Source organism: Phyllostomus hastatus, unplaced genomic scaffold (assembly GCF_019186645.2).
Source record: "Phyllostomus hastatus isolate PE091 unplaced genomic scaffold, TTU_PhHast_1.1 phas_contig_34, whole genome shotgun sequence".
Taxonomy (NCBI): Eukaryota; Metazoa; Chordata; class Mammalia; order Chiroptera; family Phyllostomidae; genus Phyllostomus; species Phyllostomus hastatus.
Window position 1 is genome coordinate 45,350,967 of NW_025333857.1, and position 25,159 is coordinate 45,376,125.

The following is a 25,159-nucleotide window of genomic DNA, read 5'->3' on the forward strand; positions in this document are numbered from 1 at the left end:
TGAATGAGAAACCTAGACACATCAGTTTGAGACTTCATCTATTATTGTGGATCTCAGGGCAAATACATTAAAGAAAGGAAGAATGTAGACAGATAAATGCCCCAATCTTTTGTGGGTTTGGATTACATGTATCTTTTCACCCTTGAACAACGAATACAAGTGGACTCGTGAAGTTCAAACTCAGGTCATTCAACAGCCAAGTGAATTTTTGAACCACAGTTGGGAATCTGCATATGTGGAGGGTGGTTGGCAACCCTAACCCTTGTGCTGTTCAAAGGTCACCTGTAACAGCCCTGGGTGGGTAGCTCAGTTGGTTAGAGCATCGTCCTCATATACCAAGGTTGTAGGTTTGATCCCTGGTCAGAGCACATAGAAGAATTCAACCAATGAATGCACAAATAAGTGGTACAACAAATCGATGTTTCTTTCTCTTTTTTAAAAAAATTTTAAATATTTTTTTAATGAGTTTGTTTAAGCCAAACTGATGACAACTGCTAGGAAGCAAAACCTCAGTGGATTGAGGAAATGCTCCCCTCCCTTTCTCTCTTCCAAAAAAAGGGAGGGGGTTCAACTGCAATAGTTAAGACTAAATAAATAGTTCAATCTGATCCTCTGTATTCACTCACTCATCATATCTGTAAATGGTTTCCATAATTTCTCCAAAAATATCATAAAAATTATAACATCTCTTTGAAGAAAGATATTTCCTCACACAAAAAGAGAAAGAATTAATAGTGAAAAAACACAAGTTGAAGTTAGTCCCTGTTGGAAACGAGTCCTGAAATCTTGACTCTAGGACCCTGCACAGGCCTCTCAGCACACCCTGCACCAAGCTACATGCATCTAAGGTAAGCCATTCACCTGCCCTTCACTCTTACCTTCTTTCTACAATGTAGCTTTCTTTCAAGTACTAATAGGTACTATGCAATTTTTTGACGTATTTCCTTTCAGACTTTTCACCAAGTACATGTATAGTTTTAAAAGCTCCCAACTAGACTAATTTCAAAGATAGTCAGTACACAATGTTCCTGGTATCACCTACATCCAACTTACACTATGCTTGTGTTGTCAAATTCATCATAAAAGACAGCACCGTAATTTAAAGACTGACAAATTCTAGAAAAAGCTGAAGTCTGACCTAAGGAGTTTTAGAAACATTCTAATGAGGAAATTGGAAACAACTTTTGGTCAAGATGGAGGCATAGGTAGACAAGCTTTGCCTCCTTGTACAACCACAAAAAGAATTACAACTAAATCTCAAAACAAGTAACACTCAGAACTGTCAGAAAATCGAACTATATGGAAATCCAACAACCAAGGATTTAAAGGAGCCACAATCATCCAGACGAGTAGGAGAGGTGGAGACGAGGATATGGGGCAGAGAGGCGAGGAGACACAGTGTGGCGCAGAGAGGTGGCAACGGCAGAACAGGCACAGGTGGTCCACATTCACGTGTGGTGGATAAAAATCAGGAGGGATACCTTGGGAGCGAGTGATCCCAGCCCCAGGTCAGACTGCACAGTCCAGGGTTCCAGCGCCGGGAAGATAAATCCCCGTAACTTCTGGCTGTAAAAACAAGCGGGGGGTTGGGGCAATGGAAGAAACTGCCGGATTTTCAAGAAACTTCACTTAGAGGGCTCGCACAGTCTTAAAACATATGCAAACCCATCAACTCTTAGATTCAACACCAGGGCAACAGCTGGAAGGGCACCAGTCACATACAGAGAGTGAGTGAGTGAAGTTACTGGAAACAGAGTGCCAGGCAAATCCACAGAAGCCTAGTAGAGACACAGGCCCCTCTCTGAGCCCTCCCCAACACAGAGAGCCAAAAAAGGGTGAAGCCAGTTGCCCCACCCTGGCGATTACCCAAGGCTCTGCCCCACACAATTTACAGGTGCCTTTTACAAGGAGTCAAAGCAGCTCTACCTAATACACAGAAACAAACAGAGGAAGGCTGCCAAACTGAGGAGACAAATGAAAGAATGGAACAAAACCCCAGAAAAAGAAGTAAACGAAATGGAGATAGCCAACCTATCAGATGGAGAGTTCAAAACACTGGTGATCAGGATGCTCAAAGAACTCATTCAGTACAGCAACTCAATTCAGTACAGCATCATTCAGTATGGCAACATAAAGGAAGGTTATACTAAGTTAAATACAGAAAAATCTACAAGGAACCAACAGTGAAGGTAAACAAACTGGGGTTCAAATCAACAATTTGTAGCGTGAGGAAGAAATAAACATTCATCCAGAACAGAAAGAAGAAACAAATTCAAAATAATGAGGAGGGAATGTCTCTGGGACATCTCCAAATATGCCAACGTCCAAATCATAGGGATGTCAGAAGGAAAGAGGGAGAGCAAGAAATTGAAAACGTACTTGAAAAAATAATGAAAGAAAACTTCCCTAATTTGGTGAAGGAAATAGACATACAAGTCCAGAAAGCACAGAGTCCCATACAAGTTGGATCCAAAGAGAGCCACACAAAGACATATCATAATTAAAATGCCAAAGGTTGAAGATAAAGAGAGAATCTGAAAAGCAGCAAGAGAAAAGCAGTGAATTACCTACAAAGGAATTCCCAAAAGACTATCAGCTGATTTCTCAAAAGGAACTTTGCAGGCAAGAAGTATTCAAAGTGATGAAAAGCAACAACCTACATACAACCAAGATTACTCTATCCAGCAAAGCTATCGTTTAGAATGGAAAGAGAGATGAAGTGCTTCCCAGACAAGGTAAAGCTAAAGGAATTCAACATCATGAAGCCATTATTACATGAAATGTTAAAGGACTTAAGAAAAAATCAAAACTATGAACATCACGCAGTCAACAAATTCACAACTATCAACACCTGAATCTAAAACAACAAAGAAACTAAGCAAACAACCAGAACAGGAACAGAATCCTAGGTATAGAGGTCATTTGGAGCGTTATCAGCTGGGGTAGTAAGGAGAATGGGGGGAAAGGTGCAGAAATTAAAAAGCATAATCGGTAAGTAAAAATATACAAAGGGATGTTAAAAAACAGTATAGGAAATGGAGAAGCAAAAGAACTTAGATAGATGACCCCTATGGATACCAAAGAACCAGAACTAAGGGGGGGGGGGGTTGATGGAGGGAAGTGGGGTAGTGGGCAGAGAGGGGCAAAGGGAAAAACTGGGACACCTGTAATAACACAATCCATAAAATATACTTAAAGAAAGAAAAAACAGAAACTGAAAACAATTTCAAAGCCTCAAAAATCATTCCTAAAGCATTTACTTTTGAGGCATCTAAAATTATAATAGAAAGAAATTGTTCATGGTTGAATTTTCCTAAGGCCTCCTTTGTTGTCAATCATCAACCAACCAATACTGGATTGAAAGCCGACAATTTAAGCATGATGCTAGTTCCCAAAGTCATAACTCACAGGAAAGACAATTAAAAATTTTGTGAGTGATAAAGGTAGTACATTACTGAATGATAAATTACATGAAGCTGATTAATGCACTGGAAAATGGAGTACAACACAGACGTTAATGAGAGCTGGAATGGTAACAGAAAGCTTATGGGGTTAGATGAAGCACAGCAAACAACCTGAAGGCTGGAAAATGTCTGAACATAATGACATATAAAGAAGAGATATTCTAGAGGAGAAAAACAATCAGGCATTACAAAAACTTATATATAAAATATTAAAAACATCCTAACGATTAAAACGTAATTTCCTTTTTTCTAAAAAAGTTTTAAATTTTAGTAAAATACTAGTAACATAAAACTTACTATCTTAATCATTTCTAAAGTGTATTGAAAATTAAAATATGCAGAATAGGTCAGAATCCAGTAGATGTACAAGTGGGCAGAAGACAACATATGTACATAACTGTAAGCGGCAGTACAACATGGTAAAGCGCTATGGCAGGCCACAGCAGGGAAAACCAGATGCCAGAAGCCAGGACCAAGTTGTTGCAATAACCCACAAAGACTGTAAAAAACATCAGACCTCAGATATAAAGGAATACAGAGTGCAATTCTATCCTACTTTGGAATATTAAAATTTGGTACTAAGGGCTTGGTTTTCATCACAGGCCTGTAGACCCATGCCTCAGACATATATGAAAATGCCAATAACATTAATTTTCATGTTAATAAATTTGAGATGATTTACGTCCAATTTAACTTGATGTTGGTCCTCTCTCAAAAGCACATATGTAGACTTCAGCCAAGATAGAAGCACAGATATATACGCTTTGCTTCCTCACACAAACAAAAGGACAACAACAAATTTAAAAACAAAAAAAGAACCAGAACTGCCAGAAAACTGAATTGAATGAAAGTCCACCAACCAAGGAGTTTAAAGAAGAAACATTCATCCACACTGGTAGAAAATACAAAGACGGGCAGACAGAGCAAAGAGGTCGCACAGCAAGGCAGTGGCTGGCAACAGGGCAGGAAAGGCGGAGGCTGGCCGACTGGGCAGTGACGCATTCATGTGCAAATAAACCTAAAGAACAACTGGGGAGCAAGACAGACTGCATAACCCAGGGTTCCAGTGCAGGAAATAAAGCCTGAAAATGGCTGGCTATAAAAACCTATGAGGGTTGTGGCAGCAGGAGAAACTCCCAGTTTCATAGAAGAGTTAGTAAGAGAGGCCAATGGGATCCTACAATGTACACAAGCCCACCCACCCATGAATCCACACCAGAAGGGCCTAATTCGCTAGGGAGTAGCAGGGGAAATGACTGAAAACAGGGCACAACTTGAGCAGGTGGCATTATTCCCTCTCTGACCCCTCCCCCACATACAGCATCACAAGGGCGGTGAAATGGGTTGCGCCACCCAGGGCAATGCCTAAGGCTCTGCCCCTTAAAACATAATAGGTGTGCCAAGACAAAGAAATATGGCCCAAATGAAAGAACAGATCAAAACTCCAGAAAAAGGACCTGGCTGGTCCAGCTAAGTGGAAGCTTAGTTGTCAGCCTGCGAAGCCAAGGATTGCTGGTTCAATTCCAAATCTAGGGCACATGCCTGGATTGCTGGCCGGGACCCTGGTGAAAGTTGCATGAGAGGCAACCAGACACTGATGTTTCCCTCCTTTTTCTCCCTCTCTTCTCCTCTCTAAAAATTAAAAAAAAATCTTTAAAAAAGAAATCTCCAGAAAAAAAACTAAATGATGAAGAGATAGCCAACCTATGTATGACATGCAGAGTTCAAAACACTAGTAGTAATCAGGATACTCACAGAAATGACTGAGTATGGACACAAAATAAAGGGAGAAGTGAAAGCTATACAAAGCGAAATAGAAAAAGATATACAAGGGACCAACAGTGAAGTGAAGGAAACCGAGACTCAAATCAATGATTTGGAACAGAAGGAAGAAATAAACATTCAACCAGAAAAGAATGAAGAAACACGAATTCAAAAAAATGAGAGGCTTAGGAACCTCTGGGACAACTTTAAATGTTCCAACATCTGAATCATAGGAGTGCCAGAGAGAGAAAAGGAAGAGCAAGAAATTGAAAACTTACTTGAAAAATAATGAAGGAAAACCTCCCCAATCTGACAAAGGAAATAAACATGCAAGTCCAGGAAGCTCAGAGAGTCCTAAACAAGTTGGACCCAAGGAGGAACACACCAAGGCACATCATAATTACATTAGCCAAGATTAAAATGAAGGGGAGAATCCTAGAAGCAGCAAGAGATAAGGAGGCAGTCACCTACAAAGGCGTTCCCATCAGACTGTCAGCTGATTTCTCAAAAGAGACCTTGAAGGCAAGAAGGGGCTGGAAAGAAGTATTCCAAGTCATGAAAGGCAAGGACCTACATCCAAGATGCCTCTATCCAGAAAAGCTATCATTTAGGATGGAAGGGCAAATAAAGTGCTTCCCAGGTAACGTATAGTTAAAGGGGTTCATCACCAAGCTCTTATTATGTGAAATGTTAAAGGGACTTAGCAAAGAAAAAGAGGAAGATCAAAAACTATAAATAGTAAAATGACAACAAACTCAACTATCAACAACTGAATCTAACAAACAAAACAAATAAGCAAACAACGAGAACAGGAACAGAATCACAGAAATGGAGATCACATGGAGGGTTCTCAGCAGGGAGGCAGGAGGGGAAAAATGGGGGAGAAGGTATAGCAAATAAGAAGCATCGTTGGTAACTACAAAATAGAAGGAGGTTAAGAATAGCGAAGAAAATGGAGAAGCCAAAGAACTGATATGTACAACCCATGGACAGGAACTAAGGTGGGGAGGTGGGGATACTGGAGGGACAGAAGCTACAGGGTAGAGGGAAATAAATTGGAGGAAAAAAATGGGACAACTGCTACAGCATAATCAATGCAACATACTTTTTTAAAAAGCACACACAAGGCAGCCATGTATGAGAAAGTAAAACAACGACAAAAAAAATCTGTGGTGCCTTGGAAGTCAATCTGAAGAACACTTCCATAATCAAAAGCTGACAATTTTACCAAGTCGTTGTAAAAATATAGATTATACATATTTATTTGATGGGTTTTATTAGTTAACCTTGATAAAAATGGAAGATATTACAAGCATTTTATAAAATTTTTAAGGAAAATTTTTAAATAAACCATTCATACCTTTCCTGAGCTATATTTTGAACATTTGATGCCAGTTATGTAGAGCAATGTAAAATGCAAGTTTTTAATGTATCAAAACAATTAAGATATTCATCAGAAGAGAAACTGGTCAGCAAATAAAGAGATGCATCAGACCTCAGTATATATATACTGTGTTCCAGTGAGAGGGAAACACTGTAATTCATACTGTGGCAGGCCACTGTGACTCAAGTATGAATCTTATTAGCCCGATGGACCTTGAACATTCAATTTGCATCCAGTATCCTAGATTCACCAAGCTCCCTTCCCATTTGTCAAAGAGAGCATTCCAAACTATTAAACAGGTATACTGCTTTTAGTAAATTTATAAGTAAGTATTCTGACTATCCTTCAGTCTTTCTATTTTGATTAGTGTCAGTATGACTCTAAGGAATGGATTTGATTATTATGCTGTCAATAGTCATGTTTCTGAACCCGTTAACTGAGGGGCTGGACTCAACTCTGTGTTACCAGCAAGACAATAATAGCATTCTGTGAGGTCTCCAGAGAAATACCACCCCATCAGGTGAACAGACACCCTTTAATTGTATTCTGCATCAAACACAATATGCTTATAAATGTTTTTCAGTAAGGAAGCTGCTATTAAATGAAAATGAGGGAAAGGAGCATGAAATGAAAGTGGAAACAGAAAACAGGAGAAAAAAAAGAGGCAGAATAAGAAAAAAGGAAAATAGCAGTTAATCAACTAATTCAACATTGTTTCAACACTTGATTTAAAATTCAGTGATTATGCCCTGGCTGATGTAGCTCAGCGGATTGAGCGCGGGCTGTGAACCAAAGGGTCACTGGTTCGATTCCCAGTCAGGGCACATCCCTGGGTTGCAGGCCAGGTCCCAGTGGGGGCCACCTAAGAGGCAACCGCACATTGATGTTTCTCTCCCTCTCTTCTCCCCCCCTTCCCCTATCTCTCTCTAAAAAAAAATAAAATAAAATTCGGTGATTATGAATAAAGCTGCTATAAACATCACATGCAGGTTTTTGTGTGTTTTCTTTCCTCTTCAATAAAAACCTACTATTGGGATTTTCAGATTCCATGTTAAATGTATGCTTTCCCATGAGAAATTTATGAGTTCAAATTACTTTGCCATCTTCACTCACACTTGGTACTGTCAGTTTTCTCTTAAAGCTATTTTAATGGATGGATAGCAGTAACCTATGGTGATTTTACTTTGTACTTCCCCAATGACTAGTGAACATGAGAGTGTTTTGTAGGCTTATTTGCCATTCAAATATCTTTCTTTGTGAAACATGTGTTCAAATCTTTCACTCATCTTTATTCAGAAATAGATTCAAAAGAAGTTACCTTTCACCCAGTATCCTGGATAATTACATCTCACATAATTATAGTACAACATAATAGACACACATAGCGTTTATGCCAAATTTTTTGTTAAGTTCTATGGCATTTTTTTTATTATGATAAAATACACATTACACAAAATATACTATGTTAACCCTCTCTATTTATTTATTTATTTATTTATTTCCAATATTTTATTTCTTTTTAGATAGAAGAGAAGGGAGGGAGAAAAAGAGAGAGAGAAACAGTGATCAGTTGCCTCTCATACTCGACAGGTCCAAGGACTGCACCTGCACCCCAAGTATATTCCCTGACTAGAATCGAACCAGAGACCTTTTGCTTTGTGGGGTGACACCCAACCAAATGAATGAGCCACAGGTCAGGGCCATGTTAATCCTTTTGAAATGTAGAATTCACTGAGATTAAGACCATTTGCAAAGTACTTAATATACTACAACCCATTTCTACAAAATGTATTTTTCTATTTTTTTGTTCATTTTTAATTGCTCATTTGTTTTTTAGGAGGGGTTGTTTGCTTTCTTATTAATGAGTTGTGAGACTTCTTTATATATTCTGTACATATTTTAAAAGTTTTTATACAGGTTCGATTCCCAGTCAGGGTACATGCCTGGGTTGCAGGCCATGACCTCCAGCAATCACACATTGATGTTTCTCTCTCTATCTCCCTCCCTTCCCTCTCTGAAAATAAATAAATAAAATCTTTTTAAAAAAAGTTTTTATAAACACCTCACTTTATAAAACAGTGGGGATAATTTTGATGTGGTGGACTACCGTGGATTAATAAATCCAAAGAATGTCCTAGCTGGTGTGGCTCAATGGATTGAATGCCAGCCTGCAAACCAAAGGGTCACTAGTTCAATTCCACGTCAGAGCACATGCCTGCACTGCAAGCCAGGTCCCCAGTAGGGGTCACATGAGAGGCAACCACACATTGATGTTTCTCTCCGCCTCTTCTTCCCTTCCCTCTCTCTAAAACAAAAAAAAAATCTTAAGAGCAAGTCAGTAAAAACTAAGCTTCAAAAACAGTATATGCAAATATATAAAATGTTATATCCTTGCACTTATTTTATTGAATCTTGATTTTATATTTTAGTATGAGTTTATATATTTTATGTTTTCACAGTCTTACCATCTGGCATATCATTAGACTTCTTCATAGACATTTGGAGTTTTTTTTTAATGTAGTAAACTATTTTTTTTAAAGATTTTATTTATTTATATTTAGACAGAGGGAAAGTGAGGGAGAAAGAGGGAAAGAAACAACAATGAACGGTTGCCTCTCTCGTGCCCCCTACTGGGGGACTTGGCCCTCCACCCAGGCATGTGCCCTGACTGGGAATCAAACCAGCAACTCCCTGGTTCTCAGGCCGGTGCTCAATCCACTGAGTCACACTGCCCAGGGAGACATCTGGTGTTTCTTTGAGGCTACCAAATTTTTTCCCATTTTCTCTTTGTTAACGGTTTGCAGAAATATGTTTATTGAACTTCTATGTAGTACCTTTTAAAAGTCACTTTAATTTTAATAATTTATCTATAGATTTTTTTGTATCATCAAAAATGACAGGGGTTTTTTCCCTTCCTTTTCACCCCTCTGAGTTTTCTTTATTCCTTACTGCAATGGCTAAAACCTCTGGTACAGTAATAATAGAAAGAGTGAGAATAAGCCCTTTTATCTTGTTCCAGGAGAAAAACATTCAACACATCACCATTAACTGTAGTGTTTACAATAAGTTTTATAGATGGCCTTTATTTGATTAAGGAAGTTTCCTTGTAGTCCAGATTCACCTGGCTTTCTAAAAAAATCAGAATGGCCCTGGCCTGGTGGCTAAGTTGGTTAGACAATCATCTCATACACCAAAACATTGCAGGTTTGATCTCCAGTTGGGGCGTGTACGGGAAGCAACCAATCTATGTTTCTCTCTCACATCAATGTTTCACTCACTCTCTCCCTTCCTCTCTCTCTAAAATCAATAAATTTATTCTCAGGTAAGTATTAAAACAAAAACAAGATGGATATTGGTTTTGTTGAAAACTTTCCTTATTGAAAAGTTGTGAATTTTTTCCTTTCATCTGTTAAAGGAATGCATAAAACTCATTTTTGTTGAGATATAATGCAGCATAAAATCCATCCTTTTAAAGTATTCAATTGAGTAGTTTTTAGTATATTCACAAGTTGTGCAACCATTACGATCATCTATTCCAGAATATTTTCATCATTTCAAAAAGTAATCTTGCCCTGGCTGGTGTGGCTCAGGGGACTAAGTGCTGGCCTGCGAACCAAAGGGTCACCAGTTTGATTCCCAGTCAGGGCATATGCCTGGGCTGCAGGCCAGGTCCCCGGTAGGAGGTGTGTGACAGTAATCACACATTGATATTTATCTCTCTAGAATTCTTGCTCCCTTCCTTCCTCGCTCTAAAAAATAAATAAAATCTTAAAGAAAAGTTATCTTGAACATATTAGTAGTCAGTACCTATTTTTCCCAAAGGTTCCAAGCTCTTGGCAATTACCGATCTACTTTCTGTCTCTATGTAATTGCCTACTCTGGACATTTCACATAAATGAAGTCATACAGTATAAAATATATGGTTCTTTACTACTGGCTTCCTTCACTCAGAATAATGTTTTCAAGGTTCATTCACGCTGCAGCATGTATCAGTACTTCATTCATTTTTTATGGCAGAATGAATATTCCATTGTATGGATATATAAACATTTTACTTATCCACTGAAAAGACATTTGGTTTCCAGTTTTTAGCTGTTATTAGTTACACTTCTATAGAGAACATTTCTGTGAATCTAGTCTTCTATTATTCTGAGTAAATATCTAGGAGTTGACTGTTCTTTAAATGTTAAACAAATTTGAATATCAGGTATAAATTTAACATGGCTACGATGTGTATTGTCCTTTTTCTATCTTCATGAATTGTTTTCTAGCATTTTTTAAAGATTTTATTTATTTATTTTTAGAGAGGGAAGGGAGGGATATAGAGAGAGAGAAACATCAATGTGTGGTTGCTGGGGGTCATGGCCTGCAACCCAGGCATGTACCCTGACTGAGAATTCAACCTGCGACACTTTGGTTGTTTTCTAGCATTTTGGCTTAAGACTTTACATCTGTGTTGAAAGTGAGGCTAATTTCAAATGTTAGCACAAAATGTATTGACATAAAGTATCTGTCTACGATCTTTTAATATCTGTAATAACATAATTAAGATCAATATTCTTTTTATTATTCCTCTGACCAATTATTTATGCTGCTTCTCCTTCCCTTGATTAGTCTAACAATGTTTATGAATTTACCTAGTCTTTTCAAACTATCATTTATAACCGTAGTTAATCATCTCTACATAATCTTTGGTTTCCAGTTCATTGATTGTGTTTCTGTGATATACTGTCTTACTTCTTTTTACCAGAGTTGATATTATATAGAAGTATCAAATTATTTCTTAATGAATACAATCATGAGTTATTATCATGAACAAATCTTCCAAAGACCTCTATTAAATAAACATGCCCAATTAACAATTATCTACCCATGAATTTCAGAAAATAAATAATCCAAAAATAGCAGGAGACAGAAAAACCTACAAAAGTAATTGCTGTCTTAAACCCATCTATCATCTACCACTTTATCTGGCCAAATTTTAGTGTCCGCTATTAACAATGCTAAGTACTTTCCATAAGAAGTGTTTTCCTAAGAAATTCTATAAATCCCTGACACACTGATGGGGGTAACTAGATTTATCAGAGGAATCACTTCATCAGTTATATAAATGTCTAACCACTATGTTGTACATGTGAAACTAATATAATATTGAATGTTGACTGTAACAAAAAATAAATTTTAATAAAATAAAAAATCCCTGACATACTGAGATTTGAGTGTGGATTTGTGCCGATTTACACACACTGATTACAACCGCTTCCTCAGAGTGCAGAAAGGAAAAAAAATCAAATACCTTCTCATCAATGAGATTTGTAAATGAGAGACTTTGGAGGTGTAAGAACAAGCTAACAGTAGTCTCAAAGGCAGGACAGCAGGCTGTTTTTCATTATTCTCCATCAGCGGACTTTGATGTCATCTTTGTATGCATGTTAACTTGAACATTTAAAACACATCTCTGATGAGAACAGGCACTTACCACTTCCCTCATCTGCACCATTCTGAGCAGCTTCCCAAACTACTGGCTTTGTCCCACACCCATCTACAGATGGAGAATCTGAACAATCTGCAGGATTATATGTCCTGGGGTTTGAAATAAAGAATAAAGGCAAATGAAGGAATCACCAAAATCACAAAATTAACTGTACATCATCTTCCCAAAGCAAGCTCTGTCCCTTCTAAGAGCCACTATAAGAAACCTCACCGTTATTCTCCTATTTAATTATAGCTAAATGCTTCTGGCTATTTGGATACAGATCTTCTGAAAAGCAGAATTCTCTAGGGACCTTCCATAAACTCTTGCACAATAAGATACCCTCATTTCCCTAAACTGCTGTCCTCTGCATCCTAAAACAGGTGTGGATACATAATCACTGCAGACAGCACGAGGACTCTATGAAAAGTCACCCTGAAAACTAAATCCAGACTTAAATTGCAATTCTTTTCTTTTGAAGTCAAAATCCAAGTTTGGCTTTGAACCTTTTACAACAGTTGTGTCTGAGCCTTTTTTTTTTTTAATTGAAACAATAGATATAAATGTTTTGAACAAGAAACAAAAATGTGTTGTCCAATACCTCTTCTTTGGCTCATTAAAATCCTAAATTCCCCTGCCGCAGAGGTCTAACTAGAGCCAAATTACGTACTACCTCTGAAATTTTCACAACAGAATTTTCTTTCCAGCTTAATTAAGATATCATTAGCTTTTTAAAAAATCACAAATAATGTTCTTGATGAACAGTAAAATCCACAAAACAGTTTAAAACTACTGGGCTGGGCATAAATTTTTAAGAGTTTGCTCCCAGTGTTTCCACTCTTCCTTTATCTACAGGGAGCTCTGGCAAAAAACAGATGGCAGGAGGTACCACCTAAGGGGGAGGGACCCATACCAGTGCTGTCCTAAGGATATGGAAAGACAAAGGGCTTTTCCCAGAACCAATTCCCTTCCTTTCTTGACTATAATCTACACATGGCTTGTGGAAAATGCTTGAAAACTTTTTTCTAAATATCTAGGGGAAGCTAATGTTTTAGGCGCACCAAAAAGGAAAAGAACAGTAGGAGATAATGAGACTGATTATACCACTTACTTAGTAACAGTATGGTCACCATTCACCATTACAATCCAAGGAAAAAACTATCACTTTGACATAAATAAACATTGCATTTATTTCCCACTCAAAGACTATTGCTGGATTTACCAACATGACTCTTATGCAGTGGTTTTCAGCTGGGGTAACTGTGCACCTCCCTCCCAGGAAACATGTGGCAATGTCTGGAGACATTTCTGACTGTCACAACTTGAGAAGGGGTGCTACCAGTATCTAGCAGAAAAAGGCCAGGGATGTTGCTAAACATCCTACAATGTAAAGGACACCACACCACCTCAACAAACTATTATCCAATCCAAAATGTCAACAGAATCAAGGCTAAAAACTCTGGTCTGAGTAAGGCCCATTGCAATACAATTTCATTTGCACTATTTTACCTTTTTACTACTTTCTCTTCTTAAGTATAGAAAATATCTGACTCACCAGAATAAAGTTGGTACAGAAAAGAAAAAGTAAAACCTTAGAGTAACAACTAGGGAAGGCAGTAACTACAAAAACAGGATAACTAAACTTACCCCAGGCCTTGGGTTGAGAATCTTCCTGCCCCTCTCCCTCTGCCACGTCCAAATCCTTTAAAAAAATTATAGTGTAAAATAATACTTGTGTCCTACACAACTACAATTTGACCAACTTGATATATTGTCACTGTTCCTAATAGCACCATCATTCCCTCCAGTACACCCAATCTGTTGGTCCCTACTGACACAACTACCTATACAGCTACTGATTTAAAAGGACAGAAAAAAGTTTGTCTGCTTGTATACTATTTGTCACATGTAGCAGCTTAACATAGGCAGATTACATTAAAATATATTCTGGCTCTGACTACCAGTCAAGATGGAGGCCTAAGTAAAAACAGCTCACCTACTTGCACAACCACAGCAAAAATTACAACTAAACTACAAAATAAGTATCACACAGAATCGTAAAAAAAATCGAGCTGTATGGAAGTCTGACAACCAAGGCAGTAAAGAAGTCACACTCATTCAAACAGGTAGGAGGGGTAGAGATGTGGAATAGATAGTCCCATACCCATGTGTGGTAGATAAAAATTAGGAGGGGTATGTCAGGAGTGAGGGGTCCTAGCCCCACACCAGACCACGGTTTAATCTTATCTAAGATTAAAGAGGAGAGAATCTTCAAAACAGCAAGAGAAGAGGAGACAGTTAACCTACAAAGGAGATCCCATAAGACTGTCAGCTGATTTCTCAAAAGAGACCTTACAGGCAAAGAAGGGGCTGGAAAGAAGTATTCCAAGTCATGAAAGGCAAGGACCTACATCCAAGATGACTCTATCCAGCAAAGCCATCATTTAGAATGGGAGGCCAGATAAAGTGCTTCTCAGATAAGGTCAAGTTAAAGGAGTTCATCATCATCAAGCACTTATTATATGAAATGTTAAATAGATTTATCTAAGAAAAAGAAGATAAAAAATATGAACCATAAAACAACAACTCATGAACAACCACACTTAAAACAAAAACAAAAACAAACTAAGCAAAACAACTAGAACAGGAACAGAATCACAGAAATGGAGATAGCATGGAGGGTTATCAGCAGGGGAGGGGAAGAGAGAGGGAAAGGGTACAGAGTATAAATAGCATAAATGGTAGGTAGAAAATAGACGGGGGGAAGTTAATACTATAGGAAATGTAGAGCCAAAGAACTTATATGTATGATCCATGGACATGAACTAAAGGGGCAAGGAATATGGGTGGGAGGGGGTGTGCAAGGCAGAGGGAAATAAAGGGAGGGAAATGGGACAACTATAATACAATTATAATAGCATAATCAATATATTACTAAAAAATTTAATCAGAACAGCAAGAAGAAAAAAGTTAAAAAAAAAAAAACAAACGATAGGCTAAGGAGTCTCTGGGATAACTTCAAGCATTACAACACTCACATCACAAGGGTGCCAGAAGAAGAGACAGAGCAAGAAATTGAAAACGTATATGAAAAAATAATGAAAGAAAACTTCCCTAATTTGGTGAAGGGAATAGATATACAAATCTAGGAAGTACAGAGTCCCAATAAGACAGATATAAAGAGGACCACAGCCAAGACACATCAAAATTAAAATGCCAAAAGACCAAAGATAAAGAGAGAATCTTAAAAGCAGCAAAAAAAAAAAAAAAAAAGCAGTTAGTTACCTACAGGGGAGTTCTCATAAGAATGTCAGCTATGTTCTCAAAAGAAACTTTGCAGGCTAGAAAGGATTGGTAAGACATACTCAGAGTCATGAAAAGCAAGGACCTACAGCCAAGATTGCTCTACTCAGCAAAGCTATAATTTAGAATCGAAGGGCAGATAAAGAGCTTCCCAGACAAGAAAAAAATTTAAAGAGTTCATCAGCACCAAACCATTATATGAAATGTTAAAGGGAATTATTTAAGAAAAAGATGAAGCCCCGGAAGGTGTGGCTCAGTGGATTGAGTGCCTGCCTGCAAACCAAAGGGTCGCTGGTTCAATTCCCAGTCAGGGCATATGCCTGGATTTCAGGTCAGGTCCCCAGTGGGGGGCATGTGAGAGGCAACCACACATTGATGTTTTTCTCCTACTCTTTCTCCCTCCCTTACCCTCTCTAAAATAAATAAATAAAATCTTAAAAAAAGGATCAAAACTATGAACTAAAAAATAGCAAAACATACGTATCTACCAACAATTGAATCCAAAAAACAAACTAAGCAAACAAGAAGAACAGAGACAGAATCATGGATAAGGAGAGAGTTTTGATGGTTGCCAGATGGGAGGGGCTGTGGGAGAACAGGTGAAGAAGTGAGGGGATTAAAGAGTACAATAGGCAATTACAGAATAGCCATGCGGATGTAAAGGGGATGTAAAGTAGGGTATAGGAAAGGGAGTAGTCAAAGACTTATATGCGTGATCTATGAACATGACCAATGGTGGGGAGGTGCCTGAGGGAGTGAGGGGTGGAGGGGGACAAAGAGGGAATTATTGGGGCAACTGTAATAGCATTAAAATATGTTTTAAAACATAAAAATAAAAACTATTCTGGCTCTTTTAAAACCAGCTAGTACAAACAACATGACATTGTAAGCCTCTTCTATAAAATAAAATGAGAACCAGAAAGAGAAAACTGCTAAGTAAGCTGGTAGTACTATACTATTAAATACCATTTTTAATACTAGGACTTTAACCAATAACCCATGTCCCAGCAAGCAAAGCATCTGGCAAGAACAGAAAACTTTATTCAACAACTCTTCAGTCTTTCTTGATCAGAATCCTAAACTGTGGATTAAAGACTTAACCTGAAACTATATAACTCTTAAGAACAAAATATAGAGCAAAAGCTTCAAAGCACTGAATTAAGGATTTCTTGGATATGACACGAAAGGCATAGGCAAGGAAGAAAAAGACATCGGATTTGTGCATCGAAATTCACTATCCTTTCCAACTTGGGCCTGGCATAATGGCTCCCGCAAAGATGGGCCGTTGTGCCATCAATAAAATAGTGACCAGTGAACACACCATGAACATTCACAAGCACACCCATCGAGTAGGTTTCAAGAAGCCTGCCCCCAGGGTACTAAACCTAACAATTTGCCATGAAGGAGATGGGAACTCCAGATGTCCTGCATTGGCACCAGGCTGGGACAAAGCTGTCTGAGCCAAAGGAATAAGGTATGTCACATATTGTATCCCGGTGTGCTAGTCCAAAAAATATAATGAGGATGAAGATTCACCAAACAAGCTCTATACCTTGGTCACCTACGTCCCTGTCACTACTTTCAAAAAACTACAAACAGTTAACATGGATAAAAACTAACTGCTGATTGTCGAATAAATTTATAAAATTGAAAAGGAAAAAAAGACACTATCAACAAAAACAGATGACAAACATCAACAGAGTACAAAAGCAACCTATGGAACACTGGTACACCACATATCTGACAAAGGAGTAATATGGACAGAACTTGCACTACACAACAAAATGAACCACCCAATTAAAAAATGGGCTAAGAACTTGAGTGTTTCTCCAGAGAATATATACAAATGGTTAAAAAGCACACAAAAAGATTCTCGACATCACTAATCATTAGGGAAACCTGATATCTATTAAGATGGCTACTCTTAAAACAAAGATAGAACATAATAATAACTAGCAAGTATGTAGAGAAACTGAAACCCTTGTGCACCGTTTGGTAGGAATGTAAAATGGTGCCGTCACTACGGAAAACAGTATGGCAGTTCCTCCCAAAATTAAAAATAGAATTACCATATGATCCTGCAATCCCATTCAAGAGAATATGAAAATAGGGTCTTATCAAAAAACGAGTGCTGGCTTGTTGTAGAGAAAGGGGAACACTTTTGCACTATTGGGAGGAATGCAGACTGGTGCAGCCACTGTGGAAAGCAGTATGGAGATACCTCAAAAAATTAAAAGTGGACCTGGCTTTTGACCCAGCAATCCCACTTCTCGGAATATATCCAAAGGAAGTAATTCAAAACTAATTCAAAAGAATATGAGCACCCCTATGTTCACAGTAGTGTTATTTACAATTGCCAAGATATGGAAGCAGCCCAAGTGTCCATCAATACATGAGGGTATAAAACAACTATGGGACATTTACACAGTGGAATTCTACTTGGCTGTAAGAAAGAAGAAAATTGTATACTTTGTGGCAGTGTGGATGGACTTGGAGAACAATAAGGCAATCAGAGAAAGATAAATATCATATTATTTCACTCATATGTGGAATGTAATAAACTGAACTAGCAAGCAAAACAGACAGACCCATAGATGGAGAACAGATGACAGCTAGTGGGGGGTCGGAGAGGGTAGAGGATAGAGGGATTGAGCAAAATGAAAAAGGACTCACGGACATGGACAACAGTGTGGTGACTGCTGAGGGGAGGGATATAAGGGGACTATATGGCAATGGAAAAAATAGAATAAAGATAAAAAATAAGAAGAAAGAAAGGAAGTAGGGTCTTAAGTTATTTGAACACTAATATCAGCCTTATTCACAATAGCTACAAGGCAGAAGCAACCCAAGGCCTATTAGTAGATAAGTAGATAAATGGATAGATGTGGTATATGCATTAAGTGAAATGTTATTCAGCCTTAAAAGGAAGGAAAGTCTGGTGCATCTATAACATGGATGAACCTTGAGGACACTGTGCTAAGAGAAACAGTCCAGTAACAAAAGGACCAGTATTTTGATTCCACTTATATGAGGTACATAAAAATAGCCAAATTCAGAGAAGAGTGCTTGCCAGGAGCTATGTTAGCTATGCTAACATAACTGAAATGTGTATTAATCATGTTTAGTTAACTTCTTCAACGGTTCAAATTAAATTATTAAAAATATGGTCTTCACAAAATCCACCTTATTCCCAGAGATGGAGGAATAGGGGGAAATGTCCTAAAAAGTGGAAGACTCCTAGCAATGTATAACAATAGCTACTGTCTGTTGTAGCACTGTCAAAAGGCAAAGTTAGAAAAACCAACCCTGTCGCATATCCATACAATGAAATGTTACTTGGCCATTAAAAGAAATGAAGTACTGATACATTCTAAAACAGTGGTGAACCTTTCAAACATTAAGCTAGGTGAAAGAAGCCAGTTACAAAAAAGAACACTGTAAGATTCTATTTACATGGTATGTCCAGAAGAGGCAAATTTATACAGATAGAAAGTAGATTAATGCTTGTTTACTGCTGCAGCAGGGGATGAGGAGGGTAAAGGAATTGGGAATTTATAAAGGGTACAGTTTCTTTTGCAAGTGATAAAAATATTCTTAAATTGATTATGGCGATGGTTGCATAAAATCAGTCATTGAATTATATAGTTTAAATGGGTGAATTGCATGGTACATAAATTATATCTCAAGAATATTTTCTTTTTTGCTATAATGAACCGCTACCAAGAAAGAAAGCAAAAGGAAAACACAACTACTCTTGGCAAGTGGGTTCATGTGCACCCGTAACAACAGAATGGCATCCATGTGACAAACTGCACTAACAGTGGTTAAATATTAGTATCAGCAAAATTTTAAAAAGGGATTCTGCTAAGAAACCATTAAATGATACCTAAATATGTGAGCTAGAAAGCAAGATATGCATAAAAGAGAAAGGATTTTATTAAAGAAATATATATTCTAAGACCAATAATTTAAAAATCCTGCAAATCCCCTGAAAAAAGTCAGTATCAATTACATGGATATGGTTAATATTTGCATTCAAGTATTAACCACAAACAAGCCAAATGTCTTAGATTTTTTAAAAATTGAACCCAAATTTTAGCAAGGTAACAAAATTGTTCTTTCCTATTCCCCTGGCTAGTGATGTTACCGGTAAGTTTGTTTTGTATGCGCAAACAGCTATTTTCACCTAACAGCTCAAAATAAAGACTCGGGGTCTTTTAATAGAGAAAAACAAGATTTAAAAAGATCATCTTAAAAAATAAACCAATGTAATGATAAACGCTATACCTTTTCTCCTAGCAGTTTCTCTAGGGATTCTGCACTACATCTATAGTAAATGACTGCTCAAGTTTTCAATCGTTTGTACTGAGAGCCAGAATAGAAAAGGTGTGCATTTCCCTTGAAAAAAGCCAAAACTCAGGGCAATCAACCAACTCCAGACATCCCCTCCAGTGCCACACAGTAACAGCCAAACCAGTAGGGAGAGTGATCCTCATGGATGAAAACAGAAAGCAATCTACTTCCTTTATCTCCAGAAGACTGTAAAGAGGGCTTTAGTAATAGCCAAATGCACCATAAAGCACATGTACTTTAATTTAATTCATCATTGCACACTCTGACTCATGACTAGTTCTAAAGTTCTTTGTATGAACAGAGGTTCCCAAATAAGTCAAAGCTGGCTCAGTGATAAAAAATGGTTGCTATGAGTTATCCCCATGCCCAGAGATCTGTTCCGCCCACCTCAAAGCAGAGCATCTCTGGGGCTTCTGTAACTGCGAGACTTGGGAGTCAGGCAAATTGTAACTCTCTGTCCCTAAGTCAGGGTTATTATATTCTCATAAAGGTAGGAATGCACCTTCCCCAGCCCTAAAGCAGCATAAATTGGACAAATGACAACAGCAAAATACCCCTGGAATTCAGTGAGGAAGAAAGCTTAGAATCCACCCTTATATTCCATATATGTTTGCTTTTTCCTTAGCAAGAAAGTATGATTATAAATCTGTCAAAATAATTACTTCAGGAAAAAATATTAATACTAGTGAATGAAAGTCTGATGAAAAAAGGATATTTACAAAGTCTCTGAGTATGCTCCCTCCCCCAAAATACTTATAAAAGGGAGGGAGTTGTAACTTTACAAAAGAGAAACTTGGCAGAAACCACCTTCCTTAAATAAAAGCTAACATCACTAGTGATGGGATAAACCTGTGTCATGTTACAGCTATGGTCACTTTGTGGTACTCCTGCCAAAAATAGCTAAGATGAATGCCATGGGGAAACTTCTCAGATTGGTACTAAAGGATATTCTACAAAAGTCCATATGCTTTAAAGGCATCAAGGCCATGAAAGACATAAACACTTTTCCAGAGTGATGAAATGTTCTGAAGAACAATTTCAATCTAGAACAGACAGAGAAACTAAATACAATGTGTGTTTCCGGATTAGATCCTGGACCAGAATCTTTTCTTTTATTGCTATAAAAACATTAGCAAGATAAATGAAAATTTCTGAATAAGGCCTCTAGATTGCCTCAAGAGTAATTTTCTGACTCTATCATTTTAAGGTAGCCTACAAGAGAATCTCTTTTCTTCTTAGGAGACACACACTGGCATTATGTCTGGAATTTATACTCAAAGGTTTTAGAAAAAACAGTATGTACATACAGAGAGAAAATGATAAAGCAAATGTTGTAAATGTTGAAATTTGGGTGATCTAGATGAGTATTATACAAAATTGTATTTATTTCAAAATAAGGTGTTAAAACCACACCTTGAGTGCTTCTTAGTATATTTCATATTCCAATAAGTAGTTTATGCTGTAAAAAACCTCAATTGTTCACGTTTGTACTAGTTGTGCCTTTCGACACAGAATGTTCCTACCCAGATTTTTACATGGTTTTCTTCCTCCTCAGCTTCAATCCCACCTCCTCAGAGACCACCCCAGGCCACTCAAACTAAAGGAGACCCTATTGACAGTATAGTTAATCACATCACCAATCATTTTCTTAAGTAAATAGAGAAGTGCTTTTCTTTGTCTCTCCTCCTTCCCCACCCAGGATATAAAGGATCATGTCATATTCACAACAATATCTACAATTAATAGGTACCTAAATAGTATGTATTTAATATTAATATGTGACTCTAATTTCATAAATATGAATTTTTTACAAGATCATTTATTTTTATTTTTAGAGAGAGGGGAAGGGAAGGAGAAAGAGAAGGAGAGAAACATCAATGTGTGGTTGTCTTTCATGCATCCCCCTACTGGGGACCTGGTCCACAACATAGGCATGTGCCCTGACTGGGAATCGAACCAGCAACACTTTGGTTTGCAGGCCAGCGATCAATCCCCTGAGCCATACCAGCCAGGACTCATAAATATGAAATTTTCACATGGATTAAACTCATATTTAGAAGTGCAATAGTTATCACTATTTAATTATAAGAAACAACCTAGCTGTTCAGCAATTAATTTTGAATACCGCATTTCGTCAAATATTCTTTTGTACCAGGACCCAAGAAGGCACTGCAGAGGACTCAAAACTTAAGACTAGAATATTAACACATAGCTGGTGCTAGAAAATTACTTTTCAATTGTATTATACAGACCACATTCATGCATTAGTTTTCAAGGTAGATAAATTGTGTTGTTTAATATAAAACAATGGAGTAAGCAAAGGAGTGAAAAAGGCTAAAAGGTAACTATTGTTGCCTTTTCCACCACATTATGTTTCTTCCATCCAAAAAGAAACCGCCCCTGCAACCTCAGGAAGTATTCACTGCCTTACGTGACTCAATCACACTAAAAGACAAGACAAAAGCAATACACATGCTGCCAAAAAATGCATCAATAAAAAAGATAAAGATATTTATAGGAATAAAAATGTAAGGGAATGACTTAACTGTATCTTCTCACTTATTTAGACAACTTAAAAATAACTATCATGTAATCTAACCTTTAAGGTGAGAGTGTCATTTCTAATACATAAACACATTCTGGTATAGCACAGAAATTCGGATAGCCCATATGGAAAGTATTGTAATAATCTTTCTCTCAATAAAGCACATTCAACACGAAGTTAAATAAAATAGCCAATAAAAATGAGCCACTCTAGAGAGTACAATGAGGATAAATGGTGATGGATGGAGACTTGACTTGGGGTGGTGAACACACAACACAGTGAACAGAGGGTGTGTTGTAGAACTGTGCACCTGAAACCTGTGTGATTTTGTTAACCAGTGTCACACCAATAAATTCAATAAAAAGGAGAAACAAATGAACCACTTTAAATTTTGTATTATTTGGGAGCTCCTAAATATACCAAGACAAAAAGTAAACAGAGTTTACTTCAGAAAAAATATACACCCAGAAATATAGATATATAAACGATGGAAGAAGGTATGATAGGTAATAAAGGCCTATCTCATATAAAGCCTGAAAGTCTACAATACCCTAAGGAAAGAAGTCTTAAAATTATTTTTTAGCCCTGGCTGGCGTAGCTCAGTGGATTGAGTGCGGGTTGCGAACCAAAGTGTCGCAGGTTCGATTCCCAGTCAGGGTACATGCCTGGGTTGCAGGCCATGACCCCCAGCAGCTGCACATTGATGTTTCTCTCTCTCTCTCTCTTTCCCTCCCTTCCCTCTCTAAAAATAAATAAATAAAATCTTAAAAAAGATTTTAAAAAAGGCTCCTGTGCCCCAAGAGTATATGAATACTTTATAAAAAAAATATTTTTTAAAATACACTGATATAGACTAGAAAGAACAGCACCTATGCACTATTCTCTATAAAATAGTTAATTCCTCTCTGCTTACCTCTTTCCCGCTTTTCAGAATAATGGTTGAAAGAACAATTTTAATTGCTGCTTCCCCTGTATCATGAAACAAATGGCCAATACCAACAGAGGCCCACTCCTTCCAATGGATTTTTACTACCCTGGAGTTGTGTTCCAGAAAAGTCCTAGGAAAGCTAAGCAGGACTGCCAACAGCCAGGAGCCTCTCTTTTCACCATGGACAATCCATCAAACGGCCTGCTAACAAACATATTTACCTGATATCTAGCATTTCAGCCTTAACCCAATTCCTTGGCCAAATTCTCAACTTCAATTCCAATACCCAAACATCTTATAAAGGATATACTCTATAGGAATAATTTTCCAAGTGGTTGAGCTTGAATCTGGCTCCTTCCCACTCTTGTATAAACTTATCTAGAGGGGCCAATTGATCCAGCAAAGAATAAAGACAAAAAACAATTTGGTCTCAACAGCTGGTTTTATATCAAGCTACTGTTCAAGATTTTGACTAGAAAAATTAAGTTCCCATTTTTCACCAACTGAGTGCAAATGAACCATATCTTTTGATTGTTTGCATGCTGCTCCTGTTCACTGTTAGTTTACTAATGGGAAAATTAAATGAACCACTACCACAGAGTCCAGAAAAACACATGAAGTAAAACAAAGACTTCGTCTTTGACATTTATGACTTTTTAAAAATTTTATGGTGATTTTACTTAGTCTGTTAAGTTTTCCTTCTTTTAGTTTTATTTGCCTAAATAAAAGCAAAGTAAACATATCAACTGTATCTCAAGTTACTGGCACTCATCAACCCAACTCCCATTTATATTCAGGTTCTCCAACTCACTGGCTACCCAGTAGGATGGGTTTTTATACCAATAAATCTGCCCCATTTATAACAAGAATCAGTCTTTCATCAGCCTTTAATTTTTAAATATGTTCCTAAGCAACCAATACAAGTACTGTCACTCAATCCTTACTCTCAAAGGGACAAACTGAGAGGTGCAGTAGTGGAATTCGCCCATGAAGATAAGACCCTTTCTCTAAGAAACCCATTAAGGCCCGAAGGATCTCAAGGATCAAATACCCTGGAAAAGGAAAACCTTTCCCTCATAAGACACCCCAGTTCTTATGTATTCCTGAAACCTTAAAACAAAGAAATTCCACAGCAATTTCTTCCAGCTAGAATAGGGTGCTAAGGATTAATTAGGCACATGACATTGGTATTATACTGTGAGTGCCCTGACTTAAGAGGCACAGTAAAATTTAGTCGCCAGTAACAACCATTCTATTCTTTTTGTTACCTTCTGTTTTCTTTCTCTTCCAAGGTGGGCACTTCGAGGTCCAAAGCCTAAAAACCAAAGAGTATAGATACCATCCATCTTCCTTACTATCTTCCTATCCTTAGTGTGACAATGGTAAATTTGGAATTTTCTTTATAAAAACATGTTCCTAAATACACACAATAGTAAGCAACTTCAGCTCCTGGAACACAAAATTATACTTAGTTTTTACTGATTAGTACATGACATATGACAAAGAACTTTACGCAGAACACTACAAATCTCATGGATTTTCAACATGGTCTTCAACTAACCTCAAGATTAAGTTACTATAATTCAGGAACACTTCTAGTTAAGCAGTGGATACTTAATACCAGCTACATGACACAATTTGATAACCAAGTACCTTTGAATAGTCAACATTTATAAAGTTCCAAAGGTTTTCACACCAACTACCAAGCTTAGTTTTCAAAAAGCAAAGACCAGAACACTGAAGACAGCCCAGCACAACTGCCACTCTTCTTCAAAGAGTCGTCATTTTCTCACGAAACAAACACCCAACTCACAAGATTCCTTTCCACAAACTTCATTTATAGAGAAATTGTTACAAGTGTCATACTGATTCTTGGTCCTCTAAGCAAACAGCAAACATTCAGGGGAAGGTAGAGAAAAACTAGGCATATAAGGGAACTTGATTT

The 25,159-nt window shown here is 37.5% G+C and overlaps 1 protein-coding gene across 2 annotated transcripts in view; it reads right to left on the minus strand.

The window, feature by feature from the left end:
• The window catches only part of UBAP2 (ubiquitin associated protein 2), a 126,696-nt gene that overhangs the window by 40,940 nt on the left and 60,597 nt on the right, over positions 1–25,159 (minus strand). For both annotated transcript variants that reach the window (XM_045840498.1, XM_045840497.1), the window contains exons 7-8: positions 13,733–13,787; positions 12,092–12,195 (exon numbers count right to left, since the gene is read on the minus strand). In XM_045840498.1, coding sequence (XP_045696454.1) covers positions 12,092–12,195; positions 13,733–13,787 — 159 coding nt within the window. The remainder of the gene's footprint in view (positions 1–12,091; positions 12,196–13,732; positions 13,788–25,159) is intronic.